General features: G+C 31.9%; 2 protein-coding genes across 2 annotated transcripts in view; both read right to left on the reverse strand.

Annotated features, from left to right (window-relative positions):
• The window catches only part of LOC131841448 (sex peptide receptor), a 124,607-nt gene that overhangs the window by 23,000 nt on the left and 78,520 nt on the right, over positions 1 to 23,087 (reverse strand). The gene's annotated exons all lie outside the window — the stretch shown is intronic.
• The window catches only part of LOC131841458 (uncharacterized), a 34,755-nt gene continuing 15,799 nt past the window's right edge, over positions 4,132 to 23,087 (reverse strand). Inside the window, exon 2 of the mRNA XM_059189779.1 lies at positions 4,132 to 4,383. Coding sequence (XP_059045762.1) covers positions 4,132 to 4,383 — 252 coding nt within the window. The remainder of the gene's footprint in view (positions 4,384 to 23,087) is intronic.

Here is a 23,087-nt window from a genome sequence, read left to right on the forward strand (position 1 = left end):
TCCAACCACTAGCGATGCCCTCAGACTAAAACCGAATCGGTCAGGCGGGAGTTGGCCTTCAGTCACTTATGTCGTCGGGCATAAGTCCTTCCGCGGGTTTGGAGTGCCATCTGCACTCGCCTCCTATCGTTCGGTGAAGCTGTAAAGGCCAGCTGCGGCCAACAGCATTAGAGTAGTCCGAAGAACACAAACATATGTATTATCGCAGTACCTTCTATGACAATTCATTCAGTGTACTGGCTATTCTTCATTGAAACGATCTGCCAACATCTTTCGAAGTTCGAAGATTAGAATCAATGCTGTGTTTCTAATTAGGTTTTAAAAACCATTATTTACATAAGTTATCGTAATAGTACTGTTGTATTTTGTATGTATATTCATATATACATTCTTATGTTGTTGTTGTATACATATTCTTTTGTATGTAACTTTATAATATTATTTTGTATTTTGAATGTATACTTATATTAATAATAGTTCTCCCAGTATTGTTATCCTAGTTACACCTCTACCATACGCAAGTCTAATCACTTCTCTCCATCCTAAGGTTGCCTGAAGCGATCGCTTTTTAGCGATAAGGCCGCCCGATGTTACATCTTTCTGTGCTTTATTATTTATCTTTTTGTACATAACTGTATTTTCTATGAGAGGAACAATAAACAGATTAATTCATTCATTCATATTTTTTTAAATATGATTTCTTTATTGACTGACGTATCTTATGCTATCTTCTGCTTTTTTAGGTATAATAGAAAACCCATATCCATCTTTGTAATACAAGCTGTCTTCATGTCAAATTTCATTAAAATTCGGTCAAACGTTAAGATAACAAAGAGACAGATGTCAGACTGAAATACATCTTACAATATTATAAACGCGAAAGTTTGTGAGTATGGATGGATGGATGTTTGTTTCTGTTTCGTGCAATTCTACAAAACGGATTTTGATGAAACTATGCAGTAAGATGGCTTTTTGTTAAGTTTTCGGTAAATTGTAATTCCAATAATTGTAAATTGTAAGAGCAGGGAACTGGTACCTAAAATACAGATTTCTATTTAGTTTAGGTACCAGGAAACAATGTAATGTGTAAATATTGTATAAAATTTAAAAAAAAAACCAAAACCAATATTATAATGATTTTTTAATGTAGGATATTTTAGCGGCTTACGATTAAATCTAGTATTTTTTTGTATTAGAATTTTTTCCCTACCCTTATTATTATATTACCGTATTATTACTATATGTTTCGTGACAGAAAAAGCAGACGAAGAAGCAGCAAATCCTTAGTTTAAACTATATTCGAACATTGTAACAGCTGTTGCTGTTTTTGTTTCAATCGACGACGCTGTTATCACGTATCTTCAAAGTGCGAAACTATTTAACAATGTATATAGAAATCATTATTCACCGATCTCGGTGGTTTAGTAGTTTAGCACACCGCTTTACTTGCGATGGTCGTGGGTTTGATTGTTCGCACGATGCGAACAATTGTATTTATGTAACTAGATTGTTCTATCGGACTGGTTATTTTCTGTTATTGTAATGTAATGTAAATCGGCCTCTATTCAGCAATCAGCTATTCCTCTGGGCCGTTGTTGATTTTATGTATATTATATATGTATTTAAAAAAAAATTACGTACAATACAAACAGAGACAAAATTTTTAAAACTATTGTTTTTTCTTCTGTTGATATAATAAAGATATGCTTTTTAGTTTTTTTCAGTATTTGTACAATATCCTACATATTGTACAAATACCTGTTACAATATTATTATAGTATGTATATTGTATATATATGTATCGATGTTACCACCAACACAGAATTAATGTTGCCAAAAACAAATAGCATTGCCATATTACACTATATAAATTCTACAGTAATATTCAAAGTAGGTATTTTTTACTGAATCGGAAAATGACCAAATTAAAAACTGCGCTAGTCGTAATAAATTTTCGCGAAAAAGACATTATGGATAATTGGATCCGGGATCTGGAATCGAATGTTGAATTCAATAATGCTCTCAAAGTTTTGGGTTTTAGCACGGTCAGTGCTCTACTGGTTTAGCATACCATCTTACTTTCGATGGTAGCGGGTTCGATTCCTCACATTATGATATAAACAATAGTATTCATGAGTATGATTGTTACATACAAGCAATCTGGAATCGAATATTGAATTCAATAGTATTCTCAAAATTTATTTTAAAATTGGTCATTTATTGTGGAGACATTTTCGGTCTACTCGACGGCCTCAGTAGTCTACTGTTTTAGTATACCATCTTATTTCCAATGGTAGCGAGTACGATTCCTCGCATGATATAAACAATTGTATTCTTGACATATGAAATGAAAATAAAATAAAAAAAAACTATTTTTTGTACCTCTCATCGATAGAAAATAACAATTACATAAACTAATATGAATATCATCTATAAAAACATAATTACAATACAGAGGTAACAATCGGCCGCCTTATCGCAAAATAGCGACTTTCTGGCAACCTTAGATGGAGAGGAGTGATTAGACTGAGTCTGGTCGAGGCACAATACTAATAAGATTATAAGTATTATTGCTAATAAATTATCAAGTCAATATATTTTCATTAAGTTCCGAGTACACCTTGCGTTACAGTTCCATAAATATTATTACTACAAGTATTATCTATACATATAAATAAAATTGGAGTGTCTGTTTGTAATATTGAAATAACCGTTTTTTTATTACATTCATATGAATATATAGTCTTACTTTTATTTTATTTTGTCCATTTTACCATTGTAATAAGTCTTTTTTTTTTATTATTTCTGTTCACTCACTACTATCATGTAGTGTATTAATTTTAAATGTAACAGCTGGCAGGACATGCAGGAATACATAATTGTACTTTTTTTTTTTTTTAGATAATTCTATAGGTATATTTTTATATACATATATATTATATTTTTATATATTATATTGTTTCTATTTTATCTATTTACTCGTAATATGTCCAATGATGAATCGTTCTATTCTGCTCTTGACACCACTACATCTTCGGATTCGAATGAGTCTTACTATGAACCTCTAACTTTGTATAACACAATTCAGGACGAAATTGTAAGAACCTCGTCTTTTTTTAATGTATGTCATATAAATGCACAAAGCATCCCATCTCATCACACTGATCTTCTCGATGCTTTTCCCACCTCTTCCCCCTTCCATGCAATTTTGATATCGGAAACTTGGCTTAAACCTACACTCTCTTCTTATGCTTATTGTTTACCAGGCTTTGTTCTGATTCGAAATGACCGTCTTGGTAAGGGTGGAGGAGGCGTTGCAATTTATCTGCGTAGTGATTTCCCGTACTCAATTATATCCACATCGAACCCTAATTATAATGCAAATGCAGAGTATATTTTCTTAGAGGTTCTCGTCAAAGGCGTTAAAGTGGTTCTCGGAGTCGTTTACTGTCCCCCTACTGTCAACTATTTCTCTCAACTTGAATCTCTTTTAGAAACTGTGGCTTCGGATTACACACATCAGATAATTATGGGTGACTTCAATACTGACTTGTTAAAAAATACACCACTCACTCAAAAACTTTTACACATAATCGAGTCAGTAAATCTGCATATTCTACCTTCTGGAGCTACTCATCATAATCTGATTTCTTCCGACACATGGCTCGACTTAATGATATTATCTTCCGTGGAACATGTTATGAAACATGGTCAATTATCTGCCCCGGGCTTCTCAAAACATGATCTTATTTATCTTCAATACAAATTAAAACCACCAAAAAAGAAGCCCACCATAGTACATATGCGTAATTTCGCGGATATAGTTGTACAACAATTAGTAGATGATGCTTCCAAATTAAACTTTTCTCCTTTACTAGCTTCATCTTCAATTGATGATAAAGTCTCTTATCTTAATACTTCAATTTTAAAATTGTACAACCAGCATGCGCCCTTAAAGGCGGTTAAGGTAAAACGACCACCTGCACCATGGATTACACGTGGAGTACGTATGGCTATGACCAAGCGAGATCGATTGTTTCGTAAATATAAACGTGACCGGTGCGATAATAACTGGATTTTATACAAAACGGCGCGAAATAGGTGTAACCAGATTGTGCGGAGGGCGAAGGGTCAATACTTTATTAACAATCTATCTAACACTTCTTCGGCCAATATTTGGAAGTTTCTGCGTTCTCTTGGTTTTAGTAAATGTTCCAACCCTTCTAGTTTATCTTCCTTTTCTCCTAATGAATTAAATGAACATTTTTCATCAAATAACTTTTTTAACCCTTCCATAAAATTAAATACTATTTCTAAAATTGCTTCTTTGGCCCAACCTAACATAGATTCCTTCTCATTTACTCCAATTACTGAGGATGAGACCTATAAAATTATTCAGACTCTGAAATCAAATGCAATTGGTTGTGATGATATAAGCCGTAAAATGATCTCACTTATTATCCATCAAATTTTACCTATTTTGACTCATATCATCAATTTCTCCTTTTCCTCTAGCACTTTTCCATGTACCTGGAGAAAAGCGTTTGTTCTTCCCTTACCTAAACTTCAAGTCCCAACCAAATTAACAGATTTCAGACCAATATCTATTTTACCATTCCTATCTAAAGTTATTGAGGCTGCCGCTCATAAACAAATCTCCTCTTTTATTTTAAATAACAACCTCCTCACATCCTTTCAGTCAGGTTTTCGTCCAGGACATAGTACCTCTACTGCTCTCCTTAAAGTTACTGAAGACATCCGCATGGGTATGGAGGATAAGAAGGTCACTATACTAGTGCTTATTGATTTTTCAAATGCATTCAATATGGTCGATCACGATATTCTTATTTCCATATTGCGATACCAAAAGTTGTCATCCTCAGTTTTGGATTGGTTTTCTACCTACCTTCGGGGCCGTCAACAGGCAGTCAAAGTTGATAGTGAGTTATCGGATTGGGCTGATTTGTTGGCCGGTGTACCCCAAGGCGGAATTTTGTCCCCTCTATTGTTTTCCATATTTATTGACCTTTTGTCCTTCAATCTTGGCTGTTCATTCCACTTTTATGCAGACGATCTGCAAATATATGAACAAATATGCGTTGACAGGTTAAATTTTGCTATCGCGAATATTAATAAAGATTTACAAAACATAAGTAATTGGTCTCATAACTTTGGAATCTCAGTTAATCCAACAAAATGTCAAGCAATTATTGTGGGGAGTTCAAATCAGATAGCCAAAATTGACTTAAGTACTGTTGCACCTGTCATATTCGAAAATTCAGTTATTCCATTTAGTCAAAGCGTTAAAGATCTCGGTATTTACATAGATACTACACTTAGTTGGAGCTCACAGATTCTGCATATTAGTCGCACAGTTACATCATCTTTGCGTTTACTAAACCGTTTTAGAAATTTTCTTCCTTTAAAAACTAAGATTACTCTTGTTCAGTCTCTCATTCTTCCTATAATTGATTATGCCGATGTGTGTTATCCTGATCTCAATGAAGATCTTCTCAATAAGTTAGACCGGCTCATGAATAAATCTATTCGCTTCATTTTCAACCTTCGTAAATATGATCACATCTCTTTGCACCGTTCTCAACTTAAATGGCTCCCTATACGTCAGCGTAGGCAAAAGCGGTTACTTTGCACTCTTTTCTCAATTCTTTTTGATCCTGCTTCCCCGGAATATTTGAAATGCAAATTTCAATATCTCCGGGACTCTCATGACCGCCAACTACGTTCTAAAGACTCTCTTTTACTTCAAACTCCTCTTCATAAAACTAATTTTGTATCTTATTCTTTTGGTCTACAATCTTCACGGCTCTGGAACTCACTCCCTGAACGCATTCAAACTATCTCCAATAAGTATACTTTTAAAAAAAATGTTCATGCTCATCTTCTAAGTTTATTGTCATAGAGCAAGTAATGTATTCATCATATTGAATGTATGTATATATATTATGTATTGTATGTATGTTGTGTATATATGTTATAATATTCGTGTGTATTCTATTCTTGTTTAGTTTTAGTTTAGTCTAATATTTGTATATATGTTATTTATATAATCAATGTTAAGCCACCATCAAGTATTTCTGCACTTCCTGAAGGTTGACTGGTAGAGAATGCCTATAGCATTAAGTCCGCCGTTTGTACCATAATTTACTGGTCAATAAAGTTTAAATAAATAAATAAATAAATAAAATATAAATACGGTAGATACATTAAAATAACATTTTTTACAATTTTTGTCTGTATGTCTGTTTGTTCCGGCTAATCTCTGAAATGGCTGGACCCATTTAGACGGGAATTTTTTGGTAGGTAGCTGATGTAATAAGAAGTAACTTAGGCTACTTTTATTTTAGAAAAATAAAGTTAAATTCCACGCGGACGAAGTCGCGGGTACAGCTAGTTTAAATAAATTATTACAAATAAATACTTTTCATTAGTCATACTCGGATACCTTGGGTTCAAGTTGGTTTTATTTAATGAAATATTAAGGGAGAGCCAGCCACCAAAACGGTACGGGAGGATTGTTTCAAAGTTATGCTTTATTAAAATTATATTTAACTTTTACAACCTGCTGGTCAATTTTAACACGTTAAGGGTGAACGTATACATTTCTAGATGAGACTTTTTAATGATCTTTTTTATCTATATTAAAAATGTGGCTGTTTAAAATAGAAACACTAAACCACCAAACATTTAGAACGATAACATATATTACGTGGAAATGATAAAATGGAGCAAGATCATAACTACTTGGTTCCAAAAAAAAAGGAAAAGAGGACGACCAAAAAGAAGATGGTAACATTAAATAGTTAAAACGGCAGGAAACTATGGACTAGAATTACTCAAGACAGAAAAAAAATGTTACGTCGGAATAAAGAAAGAAAGAAAAAAAAAAATTCAGTGCTTTTCAATAATGTTACAATATAAAAAACAAGCAAACGAAAAAAAAGATTAAATAAAATGTATATATAATTAAACTTAATTTATATATATATATATAAATAAAAGGCTATAATTAATTATAATGATATATTATCTATATATATATATATATATGATATAGTATGGCTGTCTGACTTTTTGTTTGCACTGCTAATTGGAATGAATTAACGAATTTTGACATTATAAATGGATTGTATCTTCATGCTAAAAAATGCTATAAAAATAAAGGGAATGATTGTTTGGCAGACAAAATCGCGAGTAATAGCTACTAATAAAATACTTTGAGGACATTTGATTTTTCAAGACATTTTCAGGCCAGATGGGATAGTTTGAGTAAAGTTAAAAAATTTAATAAAGTTTAAAAGTATCAAGAATATTACTTATAAACCCTGTTAAAATGGAAGTGAAAGGCAGTTGTGGTTCTAGATAATGATTTAAATTTACGAGAACACATTACAAGGCACTTATTGCAGATTGGTTGGCTACCGGAACAAGCAGTATTGCCGTATAAAAAGTTGCCATATTCAATATGTAGTTTAAATCTACTGAATAGACAATAAATAAAAAGGTTTTGTATGTAGTATATATTTCTAAATAACTCCCCGATACTAAATAAATTGATCTTAATCTTGAAAGACGACGGTAGGCTTATTTTGTCATCTTGAATTGAAATATTCTCTTTGAAATGTGCCCAAACTTCACTAGTTCTAGCTTCAGTTTAATGAGTCTGTCATATCTATTTCTGTCGCTAAGCAGCTTAGTAATTTGTCCAGTAAAGCTATAAAAAGATTATTAGAAAAGAATATTTAGAAATATCGCATTTTTTATATACCTGGAATGGCACATATGATCCATATCCATATATATGTCCCATATGATAGTAGTCACGGTCTATACGCCGGTGAAAGAAGGAGATCAAGACGAGACGAGCAATAAAAACGGCACCGATAACTTTGTCACATATGTAAAAACAATATAGTAGTATTATAAAAAATATAAACAATAAAAAAAGGTTTATAAAACAGTTTCCAACAACGCTTGTATAAATGAACAGTACGTCACGTTATCATGTGACGGTCGTGATATTACTCATGCGTTGCCATTCTCAGGACTATAATGTCACATCCTTCTTATCCTGTAATTTACTGCTTTATCTCACTCTTCAATCGAAACACATCTTACAAAACAAGCTGTTTGGTAGCTGAGATATGTGAGACAGTGATACCCACATCTCATGCAGATGTCTTTTGATGAATTGTCCAGTCGTTGAAATCTCGCTACCACTTGCTTAGTAACCTCCTGCTAAAATGGAAAATTAATAACTACTGAGGTACGATAATTGAATCCACGCAAAAGGTCACAATATATTCTGTATTATCTGTGGTGCTACTTATGTAGATAAGCAACGGTTCTCAATTTAAATCTAGAGCCATTCCAATTTCAAACTTAATTTGGATTCTAAATAAAAATAGATGCAAATAAATAATTTGTTAATCTATGATAATGAGTAGGTACAAATAATGTCTTTGATTATATTTGGATTTGCAGTAAGAATATTATTCTTCTTTAACAAAATCGTACCTTAGATTGTTTTGTAAATTTATAAAAAGACAGCATTGCAAGAAGACCGAGATCACAAGTTTGTTTTACAGTTTCTCTAAAGCTTTTGTCGACTCTGAGATAGAACTGTAACAGCGGCTATAGTAGTTTAACGTGCTTGAAAATTGTTGTTGCTTCAAGCACGAACACAACGTTGTTCAAAATGGTTTATACTTGACAACAACAAGCGGTACAGGAACTTCCGCGTAAACTTTAAAATTGGAGTTCGAAACTGAAATTTTTAAATTTATAGCTGGCAATTTGTAAGTGGGTATGCCTCAAGGATTCTAGTCTTTTTTAAATAGATTTACGGCTTCGGATATCTCTGTGACAGATTGATTTTCGGGATAAGGTCGCCATTTTTTGTTAAGCATATTCTAACAAAGTGTTCTTTTTATAATTATGACATAAAGTGCCTTTATACGGCCGGGATTCTAGTCTAATTTAGTGTCGTCAGGTCTTCATCTTACTTTAACCGAAACTTGGTTTTCATTTACCTTAGCTATTTTACATTTATATTAGCTGTATCCCGCAGTGCTGTTCGTGTGGAATATAGTATAAATTCTAGATATAATATTAATCTACATTTCATTAAATAAAATTTCATTAAAATTCATCTAGCTGTTTTAACGTGATTGGATAACAAACCTGCAAACATAAGGATATTCACATTTCTAATATTGCTAATACTTACATATATTATATTTTATACTTGTGTAGATTACAAACGCTGTGCCTTCCAAGCCCTAACTTTTTAAAACGAAGTTAGTTTAGGATCTTGAATAGTAGTTCTTTTACTTTGATGATTGTTTAAGAGCTATCAATTTAAATAAAGTAGTAAAGGAGTAAGTAATATGTTAAAAATGAGTTATTTCTACTTAACTCAAGATTTACTTTTAAAAATACTCATAAATTATTTTCTCCTTACTAAATGTTTGTTAGTGCAAATAGCCATTTAATATTTCTAAAAATAAAATGCATGTTTTTGAAATTGGAACATCGGACATAAAATGGCGATAATTTTGTTTTTTTTTTATAAAATTAAAAGATATTCTTCTCGAACATTCCTTTGCTTCATCAACAAAGATATAAAGTACGCAAAACAATTTTGCATTTTTGTATTATAATATAATTATAATTTGCAATATTCCTCGACCAAATACATCATAAATACTGTACATTAAGTAAAATGAATATACAAAATATAATTAAACAGTAGTTTTCATTTTATTCAAATTAATATTACACCAAACTGGCAACACTGTATTCTTAAGAACAGAACGATTAAAACAGTGTATACCGTAAATAATTTGCAGCATAATTGTCCACATGTGGCCGTTCTTGTTTAATTCGTTGTTATTATTTCGTCCATGAATATTCACGAATGTTATTAATGACAGACATTTTGCGATGAAAGTTCAGCAATATAAAGGTTTCCATTAAGGATCGTTAAGTCTATTGTTTCAATGGCTTAATTAATTTTGTAGGTCGCGCGACTCGACAATCTGTAGGATACTACAGATTAAAAAAATAGGTTAGTAGTGTTGACAGTGATTTTGGCGGGAAAAGATTGACAGATATTTTACTCAGAAATGTAATTTCTATTCAGGGCTGTCCATATCGTTAAGTAAGTTTTTAAATTCAATATTAATAGTAGTCGACGTAAATAAATAATTTATACAGTTTTATCGTGCCATATCAGATTATCAAATTATTATAAATCAATATAAAAATCTACATATGTGTAGTTCTTCATTTCAAATATCACTATTACAATATAAAAATTGAATAAAAACAGAAACAAGATTTTATCACGGCTTGTATGTTCTATGACTGCCCATAGACTAAACAGGGGTCGAAATCACGGGTATCAGCTAGTTAATTATATAATTTACGTGTCATATTCAAGTCACTTTGCTATCTAAGTCATTCTGTATGTTCATCTACAACGTAATAATAATTATGACGACGATTATTACGACGTAAATAAAGTCGTATAAATTATTACGACGTAAATAAAGTCGTTGCTTACACGTAATAATTTAACGACACCGCGATTAAAAGGATAATATTTGATTTCAAAATGGACGCCATCTTGTGATGACGCAAATGCCATTTTAATATCATGTCGCTGTAATACTCATTTAAATAATTGATCTTTTGGGCATATAGCTCGTTTTGGCTCCACGGTCGACTGCAGACTACAGGGTTAGAGGTAAAGAGTATACCAATTTACTGCTCTGAATTATATGCAGGACGCAAGATCAAATCAGACCAACACTAAAAATATTTTTGTTAATTTATTTTGTAGACTGACTCTGCGGACAAACAAAATAATAAAAAATCAATATTCTAAATATCTTTATTCTGAAATATACAAAGATATCATATATGTAAAACTATAGGGTGGTTTGGATTTGGTTGCATTCAAATATTCGTAATGAAATGTGGATATGTCAAGTGTTGTATTCACCACAACATCGACAGTTGACAATGTCTCTGTCTACCTCAATTGGCGTAATAGTAGTGACAGTATGTATGCTTTTGTTGTGGTATATCCAAGTCATGTGAAATAGTAATTGTTTCTAATAAATAAAAAATAAAAAAATGATCCACTTTCAAAAAAGTAACAAACTGGATAAAAGGCATGTTGCATTTGTCTTTTGTTCCCAATTGTCAATAATAACGTGTTCATACAAAATGAAGAAACAATTTAGCAAGACCACGTTATTACGCCCTAATTTGTTAGTCTTTTTTTAAACCAAATACAGCCTATGTACCTCGTGTACATTCGCGCGATATATATCAAATATATCGCGAGAATGTACACGAGGTACATGAGGTACACGAGGTCTTTATGTTCAATTTTATTAAGATCCGTTCAGCCGTTTAGTTGTGAAAACATAAAGTAAAAACAAATGTACATACAGACAAACGGTCGTATTTATACTAATGGATACCTTAAAATCGAATTGACTGATTTTGATAAATAGTTATATTGTAAGCCGATATGAAGTTCGTCATATCAGCTAATCAATACTTAAAGTTTGTGTGTTTGGATGTTCAGGGTAATCTCCGATACTACTGAACTGATTTTGAAAATTCTTTTAGTACTGAAAAGTCCATTTATCGAGAAAGGCTATATAGCGGTTACATAAAATCACACTAAGAATGAAATGTTGGAAAAACAAGGAAAATATGAGGTATAATAATTTGCGCGAGTTGCGGTAGTTAATGATAAAAAAAACCACGTAAATTATGATTTCAATAATCCAATTAACATACACATAAAGTCGTTTTCGTCTTTTACAAAGTACAGTATACAACAAAATAACCTCATTCCATCTAAATAGAAGCAAGAAGGGAATTTAATCAGGCGAAAAATAAGCTACGTATAAAATAAAATTATTCAATTTGCCAGTTTAATAAAGCTTATAAAAAAAAAGTTAAGAGGTGGAATTTGGAAGCGGAAGGAACGAAATGTGACGTTGACATTACCTACGTTTAATTTTGTCAAATAATTTGAGTTAATACACTGGCTGTTAACTGCGACTTTGTCTGGACAAACATTCATCCACTATATTACTTCTTTATAATTTTTTTTGGGATAAAAATAAAAATCACAATACATTCTGTGATATCTGTGGTGATACTTAAGTAGATAAGTAACGTTCCCAATTTAAATGTTCTAGCTGGATGGCCATTCCAATTTCAAACTTAATTTGGATCAAAAAAAAATACAAACATATTATTATACCATCGTACGTCTTCGTTATATTAACTGCAATCATATTACATTTATTAATATGAATTTTTAGTTTCAACTAAAGTCCCTGAATATTAAATAAAATAAAAATAAACCTTTATTCATTACTTCATAATTTATATCGCTCCATGCTCTTATCGATGAAGCACTTATCCTTAATATCTATAAAAATTTCTAAGTTTTTCTCAATACAAAACTAACATTAAAAATGTATAGTTGTGTAAACTACGTCTAACCAACCTCACAAGATTAAGTGGTATGCCATAGTGTAAGTGGAGTTCGTCGAGTGTACATAACTATATTATTGTGGACTTTGACACTTTTTTTATTACATTACCAACTTTCCATAACCGTGGGAAGTTCAGAAAGTTGTATGGTGTAAAATTTTCTTTACAAGTTTGTTAAACTATATAGGAGCCAAGTTGGTTGAAACCGCGCAAAAGCAAGTTGTCAGTTTTCTAGAATACTTTCTTATACCTACTTATTATATTTAACACTAATCGTACTTATTATAAACGCGAAAGTTTTGAGTATGGATGGATAGATGGCTGGATGGATATTTGTTACTTTTACATGCAAAAACTACGGAATGGATTTTTATGAAAATAATGACGATCCAACTGAATCATGTTCTTATTGCTTTTAGATATATGTTACTTATGTTAGATATATATTTGCTAAAATCGAACTGTTTATAATGGTTTTGAAATTAGTTTTCTTATGAAACAAAATCTAAAATCGACATCAAAATTGTTTCTTTGGCTAAATGCACTCATTCACTCATTGCCTTCTTGATAAATTGATCCAGCATGATAGATCAAATATTTTTATAACATTTACTGTAAAACAAAATGATGTAGTATTATTATTATCGAATTGCATTTTATGTCATATTTGTTTTGCCACGTTTTTTCTTTATGTAACAAATGGCAAAAGCTGATGGCCCGTAAAATGGAAAGTTACAATCGTACTGTTAGCTTCGAAACCTGGTAAAACTGACTTGTAGAGAGAAATGACAAATTCCATTTTATCCGTAAGCGAAAACTCCTAAACGGGACTGACACCCGTACGTCATGTTTATATATAATTAGATTACATATATAGTAATACAATATACTGTATATTACTATCGATATATTGGGATTATTATATTTGATACCACTAGAGGATTTGATACAATATCTCGCGTCGCAAATTAGTATTCTGAACGCATTCCCACGGGATAAGCCTGTTACTTGATAATACAGTTTTGTCAGTACTTTTCGTTGAATTACATATTGATATAATTCAATATATACTATATATAATTATATATGTATATATAAATATTCTCCAAAAATCAATCATTGTAATCCAACGCACATTGAGGCAGATATCCAAGATACTGGTAGATTTACCTCTTGAATGGCCATATTTACTCTCTGGACAAAGTAGCTACCAGCACTTGGGTCACAAGCCGCGCTGAAATACTTGTCAAAAACACTTTAGCTTCCGGGCTCAATGGGCCCAACGTAGGAGACAAATGGCAAAAACCAATACGACACCTCCATATTCATGTATTTGTGCCTTTTTACAATTGCCGCCTGTTGCTGCCGTGCCAGGACGAGTGGACGATCCAGATATAACTGGGTGCAAATGTGGATTTGTGATTATTATAATTTTCTTTTTCATTATTTATATACTTTTTTTTTGTTAGATATATATGCATATTTTCTTATTTGCATAATATTTGTTTTATAAATTTATATATATATATATATAAATTTATATTAATTTATTTATTTTAATTATATTTTAATTGTAATTTGTATTTGTCCGTATCGAGGGCCAACTGAAGATCATAGCTAGAAACTGTTTCCAGCATTATACTGAGTTGTGGTCCACATTGACGCGTTTTTTAGAGTAAATTATTGCTTGTATTTCTTATGTCATTATTGTGTAAAACGAGATAATAATAAATTATATTCCATTCATATTCTACACATGTGGCATTCCATACTAAACATTTATTGATATCTAAAACTGAGTACAATTTCGGACAGAATATACATTTGATGTTCCAAATATGGCGGTGTAATAATCCGCTAAAACTAGCAAACCGAAAGGTTAAAGTTAGCCAAATCCATAGAGTATGTATAACAAACATTAATAATAAGTTGGCCAGATTATACCGCCCTCACCACAAACTCATATTCAGTTCCGAAGTACTTTTTGCGTGAACTTTCCCGTTTATTGATCAACTAGTTTCGTTCGATCTAATTCGGTTGCTACATAATTTCGGGAGCAGCGACAGTTGCCAGAATTGCAAAACAAATTACCAAGTTAATTTGTATGGAGTAAAAAAAAAGTCGGGGACAAGTATTATTACTGTGTACGTACTTATGGGTTTTGAATAAGTCTCCAACTTTAATAATACGTCGATATTCTGTTACATTGAGAGTGTTATTTTAATAAGGTTATTTTATTTCCATCTTAATACATATGTTTTACAAATTAAAATTTATTTTTGATTTATTTTTCTAAATTTAACATAATAGATTTGTTTAGTTATACGATCTCGATGGTTTAGCACACTGTCTCACTCTCCGATGGTTGCGGGTTCAATTCCTCGTACCGTAAATATATCTGTATTCATGAGTATATTTTTTTATCGGTCTGGGTATTTTCTGTGTATATTATGTATGTATTTAAAAAAAAGTTTTAAAATATTTATATCATTTATCTAGTACCCATGACACATGCTCTGATTAGCTTATAAATCAACAGTACGTCACGTTATCATGTGACGGCCGTGATATTATTATTGCCATTCTCAGGACTATGTCACATCCTTCTTATCCTGTAATTTACTGCTTTATCTCACTCTTCAATCGAAACACATCTTACAAAACAAGCTGTTTGGTAGCTGAAATATGTGAGACAGTGATACCCACATCACATGCAGATGCCTTTTGATGAATTGTCCAGTCGTTGAAATTTCGCTACCACTTGCTTAGTAACCTCCTGCTAAAATGGCAGCGAAATTAACAACTACTGAGGTACGACAATTGAATCCACGGGAATGGCAATGCAAAAGGTCACAATATATTCTGTATTATCTGTGGTGCTACTTACGTAGATAAGCAACGGTTCTCAATTTAAATCTAGAGCCATTCCATGTATAGGGTTATTATTGTTATCATTTTGTATTACACGACCACGGCTAGTGTAACCTAATCGAAACGTCGAGAGAGATAATTTCCTATATTTATCCTAATTTATTAGTGTTAACACTCGATTAACTATATTAATAGTGTGTATTAAATACACACTAAGTATAAAAATAAATACTATATTACTACCCACATCACAGACATGAGAATTTCTTGTATTGATGCACATACGGCACCATGTGCAGCGTAAATACAGGAGATATGTAAATTAGGCGAAATATGAATAGCAAGCTGACACAACAGCCTCCGTCCGACCTCGTATAATCCATCTCTACATTAATTTGCAGATACTTCAGTCGTTTAATCCTGAAAAAGAAAATAACAGATAGATAGACAGACACTTTCACATTTCTAATATTAATAATAATAATATCCCTGGACAATATACACAACGCCATCTAGTTCCAAGCTAAGCAGAGCATGTGTCATGGGTACTAGATAAATGATATAAATATTTTAAAACTTTTTTTTAAATACATACATAATATACACAGAAAATACCCAGACCGATAAAAAAATATACTCATGAATACAAATATTTGTACCGTGTAAGGAATCGAACTTGCGTCTATCGAAGTAAAGCAGTATGCTAAACTGCCAGACTACCGAGGCCGTTAATCAATATTAGTATGGATATCATTACATATTACAAAATAAAGTCTTCGTCACGTCTCTGTATATTCGCGATAATATCAAAACCTACAGAACGATTTTTATGCATTTCGTCCAATAATTGAGTTGTCTAAAAAAATTGAGTTTAACAAGCGACTAAAATGTTCTACATGAATAAATTATTTTCATTTAATTTGTATTGAGGCAAACTTTTAAACATTCCATGGATTCACGGTGCGGGTGTGGGGTCCATCGTGTGGCAGAGAGGGAAAATCCGAGCAGTTCCCGGAACTTGTGATCCGGGTGTCGGTTTAACGGGCCAATTGCCGACGTCAAATCTGGTAGGAGCCAGCTAGTGCAGCTTTAGATACAGATTCTAGTATAGAAATTATTGCAGTTAGATACGAAAAGATCTTTTATAAGATTGTAGTGAGTTTTTGCTGGTATACCTCTAACGCCGACTTACTCCCACTTACACGTATAATTAGTTATGGCTTTTGTAAATCGTTTGTAACACCTATGTGAAGCCGGGCCTGATTGTTAGTATATTTCAGCCTGTTCTGTACGATACATTTTATAATACAGATAATTAATTTAAAGTGACAAAATGCAAATTATTTAATATTAAAACCCCTTTACGTACAACATGGTTTATCGATCAAAGCAACATTATAGAGGCAATTTTGATGACATAAAATGCAATAAGTGGGGAATTTCGGGCAGCGTGAATCGAGCATAGAGTACATGTTAATATATTGTAAAATAGTTCTGAATTAACAACGATAATTTGAGTGCACAACAATGGAACACTCTAGAAAACGAGCACGAATAGTGAATAGCTTCATCCTTATTCATAATTGTAAATGTATAATTCTACATTAAATACCTATTGTAGTCTTTATTGCACTCATAATTTTAAATAGTACAGAAATATTAGAAAGAAAGTAAGTGTGGGCTTATCTTCCAGTCAATCTTATCGCGTCACTTAGTTGGTAATTAGTAGACATAATAATGCACGAGCGTTGGTCAGATATGAATAGAATAATTACAGTAGAATATAGTCAAGAAATTTATATTTAAAAAAATAACTATGCTTACTTTAGTACTATAAATATGTTTTTCGGGAGTAATGGGGCACAAGATGGCGGCCTATGAACAGTGACTTGGAAGAGAAGGGATTGTTAGTAATGGGGAATCATAACCTCAATTGTTATTATTATTTAACATATTAGGTAGACTTCCACAGGGCCCCTCTAGAAACCATTGTGGTAAATTCCTACTGCATTCACCACGACACGATGGTCAGGCTCAACCTATCACCCTCCACTGATGGAGACAGCGTATACATACGGGACGGATGAATAGTGTGCCTATATATATGCTAGCTGTGCTGGTAAACTTTGTTTTGCCATATAAATTAATATCGCTATTAAAAATTTCATTCTTTTCAATTAAAAATCTGTCGAGCCCTTTCGGAGCAGTATGGTTGGTATGATATATAACACACAAAGTAACAAAGTAACAATTTTACATGATATTTTGTTTTTAAAAGAGCATCCTGTATTGATAAATAGAAAATGATTTATGAGTTTAGTGAATCAGTCCGTATCAAGTAAATATACAGGTTCTAATACTCATTTATTTACAACATATGTAGTAAGCGAGTTTTACAGTTTAAAATATATCTAAATCTACGTGTCTCCTTTAAACCTTTAAGCTTTTGTCTAGACATTATAGAACATTATTTGCTTTTACTATTTTCAGCTCCAAATAGCTGTATTTTATAGCTTAAGTAAATTGGAGCTTAGCTTGACTGATGTTACTAAATCTAGTCTATATCTTATGTTCGTGGCATCTCGGGAGATATTTTTAAAGATTGATTGGAGTGAATATGCTCTGTATATACGTACCACGTGTTCTATATCTCTCTTTAAGAGCTTATTAATATTATAAACGTGAAAGTTTCTGAGTATGGACTGATAGATAGACGTTTGTTACTTTTTTATGCAAAAACTACTGAAATAATTTTTTAGAAACTTTACAGTAATGTAGTTTATATGAATAACTACATTTTTATTTCTCTAGTCCATTCTAGCGCCATCTATCACTTTTTGTCTTCTCTCTTTTAACCAAAAGGTTGTCTGGAAGATATTGCTTAGACGATAAGACCACCTGTTGTACCTTATTACTTCTATTTATATTCTTCATAATGTAATTTTTGTGCAATAACTAGTAAAAATAGAAATAAAAATAATCTTTATTCAAATAATACATGCACTTTTGAACAGTCATATTTTTTTATTGATAATTCGAAACGCAGACTCATCATAAGAAGAATGAGCAATAAATTTGTGTGTTGCTCTTTTTAATATATATAAAAATAAATAAATAAATAACACATAATATTTAATAAAATTTAAATATTCAATATAGATGAACGTGTCTTTATCCAATACACAGAAAACATATAAAATACCAAATAGATATACCTTCAATACAATAAAAGGAGGATATAAAATAAACTAGCGTTACGCAGCGGTATCTTCAACTGCTTTTATTACACTAGAATCAATAACTAGGCAATATTTTATACCTGCACGCCGGTGGAGTGATGGGGCTCCATGTCATCCATCATGGTCTCTTTGACACTTAATACGTGTTGGGATAGATCTAGCTGTTGATAGGGACTGTTATCATTATTTTATTATTTTTTTACTGTAGTAGACAAATATACACAGCCTTAGTGGACAAATCTATATTTTTTAAATTGAAACCAAATGCAGAATAATTTAATGGTAAAGAAAAAACTACATTCTAAACTTTGTTGTACTAACCGGAGTTACGATTTGACTGGAGCACAGAGATGTCATTGTCGGTAGGTGTCAGGACTGTTCAATTACCGTCACTGGATTATTTTTATAAATGACAAATCGTAATAGAGCACAGATGTTATTCGTATCCTTATATGATCAATGCTATCGAACTTTCTTTAAACTTATTTACCATTGAATTATACGAGATGGTAATATTAAGTATACCAATTTGAGAAGTAAAATTTAGAGTAGATTGTAGAATAAAATATCTATGGCCATGACACGTAATAAACTCCAAATGAATATTGGAAAAGTTTTCTAGACGTGCACGACGAAAATAGATAAATATTACGGCTGCGAAATAACGTTCTCGCTCAGTGTGATATATGGCAATATTTAATTTTATTAGAAAGGTGCATTGTTGATCTATTGAAGCGAAATAAAATATCCGTACGAATATTATAAATGTGAAAGTAACTCGTGTCTGTCTGTTGCGCTTTCACGCAAAAACTACTGAACCGATTTAAATGAAATTTGGTACACAGGTAGAGAACCCTAATTAAGGAAACGGGCTACTTTTTAATGCGAATAAAGGGTTAAAAGGAGGTAGGGATGAAGGTAGCGAAGGTAGGGAAGGCAAGGGATGAAAGGAGAGATGAAAAGTTGTATGAAAGTATTATTTTTAAAGCTAGTAGCTTAAATCTTAGGCTGTTGATTAAATATAAATAAATATGACAAAGTTTGTAAAAATATCACCCTAAACAAAAAAGGGGTAAAATAAGATAGGGATGACAGTTTGTATGGAAATTCGTGATTTTTGAAGTTCTAGCTTTTCTAGTACTTTCTTCTGTGGCTTTTTATAATTAGGGTAAATAATTAAAGATGTTATCCAAAGTAAATATTCCATGCCAAATGGCGCACGGGTTAGTTAGTAATATTTTTCTTTTAATTTATATTCAACTTTATATTTAGTTAGGGGTCTGTTCGGCTTATGTACAGTGATTTGACTATTTGCTTTTGACAAAATTGCAATATGCTGGTGGTCACTCTATTGTCCCAAATTTGAATTAAAAAATGAATCTGTATTATTGTAAACAATATTTGAAAAGGATACGAGCTGAGTTTCTTGTCAATTCTTCTCATCTCGAAATGATTCCGAATTGTCGGTAGATTTGAGATATCATATGAGTCTATAAAAGACCTACATGAATGAAGATATTTTGACTGATTGATTGGTTATATTTATTTATTTATTTAAGATAAGGTACTCACCACACTTACAGATATACCAAAGCGTGTAGTGAGCCAATAATATAACATAACGAATAATGTAATAAATATATATTTCTTAATCCCGGTTAATCGTAAAATCGTAATTTACCGAACGGAATAGCGAGCAGTAGCTAGCTTTTGATAAAATAAAAAGATTAATTAAGTTTGTAGAATAATAATTGTTGGAAGCGTGCGCTAGGTGGGTCGGTCACAAAAACTGTTTTGTTTGTGACAGTTTAAAAAATGGTTATTGTGGTTTATGTCCTGCAGATAGACAGAACGGAGGTTTACTGGGCTGTATTAAAGTTGGCTGTATATTTCTTACCTATTACTTTATATTTTATTAATTTAACCTTCTTTTAGCAGAGGTAAACCTAAAAAGTAGTCTGATTTACCTTAGACTCACATATTTAAGCCGCCGAGCCGCTTGCTTTATAAACTGTTTCAGTTGTATGGTGAGAAGAAGAAGAAGGCAGTAAAATTATAGGGTAAGAAATTTGACATCTTAGTCCATCACAATGGTAATGCACGAGGGTATCACAGGTGTCACATGAAAAATTGAAGTCCGTCGAGCTGTGTTTTTTAAAATTACATTTTGGTTTCCTTTGACTTCAGTCGTTTCTTTGCGTTATGTTTTAAGTTCTTTTTATTTCTTTTCCTCACTTGTTCCGCGAAATGTGCTGTATTGCAGTGTAGATTCTCTCCTTTTCCCTTATACACTATTAGATATATAATATACCGTAGAGCTGTTTATGTATATAGGCGACGCTTATCCCTTAGCATCAGATGGGCCATCAGGTTGTTTACCATTACAGTGACGTAAAAATATAGTCAATTGTATATTGCGATTTGGTGTAGTGTTTAAATTCGAATTTTCCGTCTTTTGCATCTATGTATTTTTGTTGTTTCTTGTCTGTCTAAAGACACTTTTTCGTACTGTAAAGATGGTACGAATTTCTCTCGGAGTTACTCGTAATTATTCTTGGACTGCGACGCAAATTTATTTTCGTATTTAGGTTTAAATAAAGAATATTATAATGACTCTCTAAATGTTTTTTTACAATTGACAATGAATTTTGTCGGCAGCTGTCGCATTAAAGTTTAAAAGTAAATAAAAGTGTCACCCCATTTTGCTTCGGGCAGATCTCTTTTTAAATCCCGCCCTGTTAAAAAATGAATAGACCATGCGCTGGGCCGCTAAAATGTTGTACGAATAGTAAAAATAAGATTTACTTTTATGTGGGAATGGTAAATAAGCTGGTAGTCAACCAAATGGTAACTGACAATCGTCGTCTATATACATGAAGAGAATTATGGAACTCATTACGCCTGGTATCATTCATTAATTTCATCAAATTGTCGCAATTATAAAATGTATGAGATAGCTGTGAATTTGTACGACTTTGTACAAAGTTACTCTAAATTAGGCCCTGCATTCAGAATTTAGCCAAGAAGAATGCGCAAATACGTGCCTGTTTTCTCTATTAAAGAAATGTGCAGAACATTTGTTTAACAGAGAAAACAGGCACGTTTTTGCGGCAATCTTTGGAGACCAGTGTAATAAAAAGGTTATTCATATTTTTACAAAAATGAAACTGTACATTAAATAATATTTTTGTTATTCACCATTTAATAGGCATTTCTTAATATTTGTAAAATAATACTTAGAAACTACTTAGTTTTATGTTTCGTGAGATCTAAAATTTTATTGATCCAAAACTTTGGTGTTCGATGACAGGTGTTAAATATGCGGATGAAATTAACAAAATCCCCTACATAAGTCCCCTACTTGACCCTACGTATTTCGTATATAAAATATTAGCTGACTCGCACAACTTCGTCTGCAGCACACTTACTTGACATTTATGATTACATTTCGCACAATTTATACGATATCTTTTTAAATTGTGGCCTATGTGCTATTCTGATGTCTAAGCTATTACTGTAAAGTTTTATCAAAATCCGTTCAGTAATTCTTGCATGAAAGAGTTACAAACATCTATCCATACTCACAAACATTCGCGATTGTAATATTAGTAAGATAATAAATGATTTCTTTAACGAAACCGATCGCTAACGTTAAATAGGTATGGTAAAAATATTTTTTTACTACCATTTGGACCTTTATGGCTAAAATAATGGTCGATTACCGTTTAATGTACCTTTTAATGACAGTTTATAGGAGATTGGGCAAATGCGGATGTTTTTTTCTTGTGTCACACTTTCCTTTTATTGGAGTAATTGTAGTTCATTACAAATTCCCTTTAATCACTCTCATTATCACCAATCTTAATCACTGCTAACACATTCTATGATAATGAATAGTTTAAAAATTATTTACGTTGAATTTGCCCTAGAATTTTGGATTAAATAAATAATAATTTATTATTTATTTTTTTAGTGGTGGACAATCCTTATCACTTTGGGGTATGAAAAATAGATAGTAGCCGATTCTCAGACCTTCTGAATATGCAAATAAAATTTTATAAAAATCAGTCAAGCCGTTTTGGAGGAGTATGGCAATTGACATTGTGACATAAGAATTTTCTACAGTACTAGCTGACCCGCGCAACTTCGTCTGCTAATTGGGCGAAATATAGTAATAAATGTTATATATAGTAATAAATGTTATGTAACATAACATTTATTACTATATTTCGCCCAATTTACATAATATCTTTTTCGATTATAGCCTAAGTATTACTCTAATGTAAAGTTTTATCAAAATCTGTTTAGTAGTTTAGTAAGATATAAGATACATATGAGAATTTCTGAATTCAAGCATAAGACGTATGTATCTATATTGAATACTGTTACGTTCTGTTTTAAAATGTACATCATTTTAGCTAAAGACACCGT

This window comes from Achroia grisella, unplaced genomic scaffold (genome assembly GCF_030625045.1).
Source record: "Achroia grisella isolate CSIRO2021 unplaced genomic scaffold, CSIRO_AGI_Agris_v1 utg170, whole genome shotgun sequence".
NCBI classification, from domain to species: Eukaryota; Metazoa; Arthropoda; class Insecta; order Lepidoptera; family Pyralidae; genus Achroia; species Achroia grisella.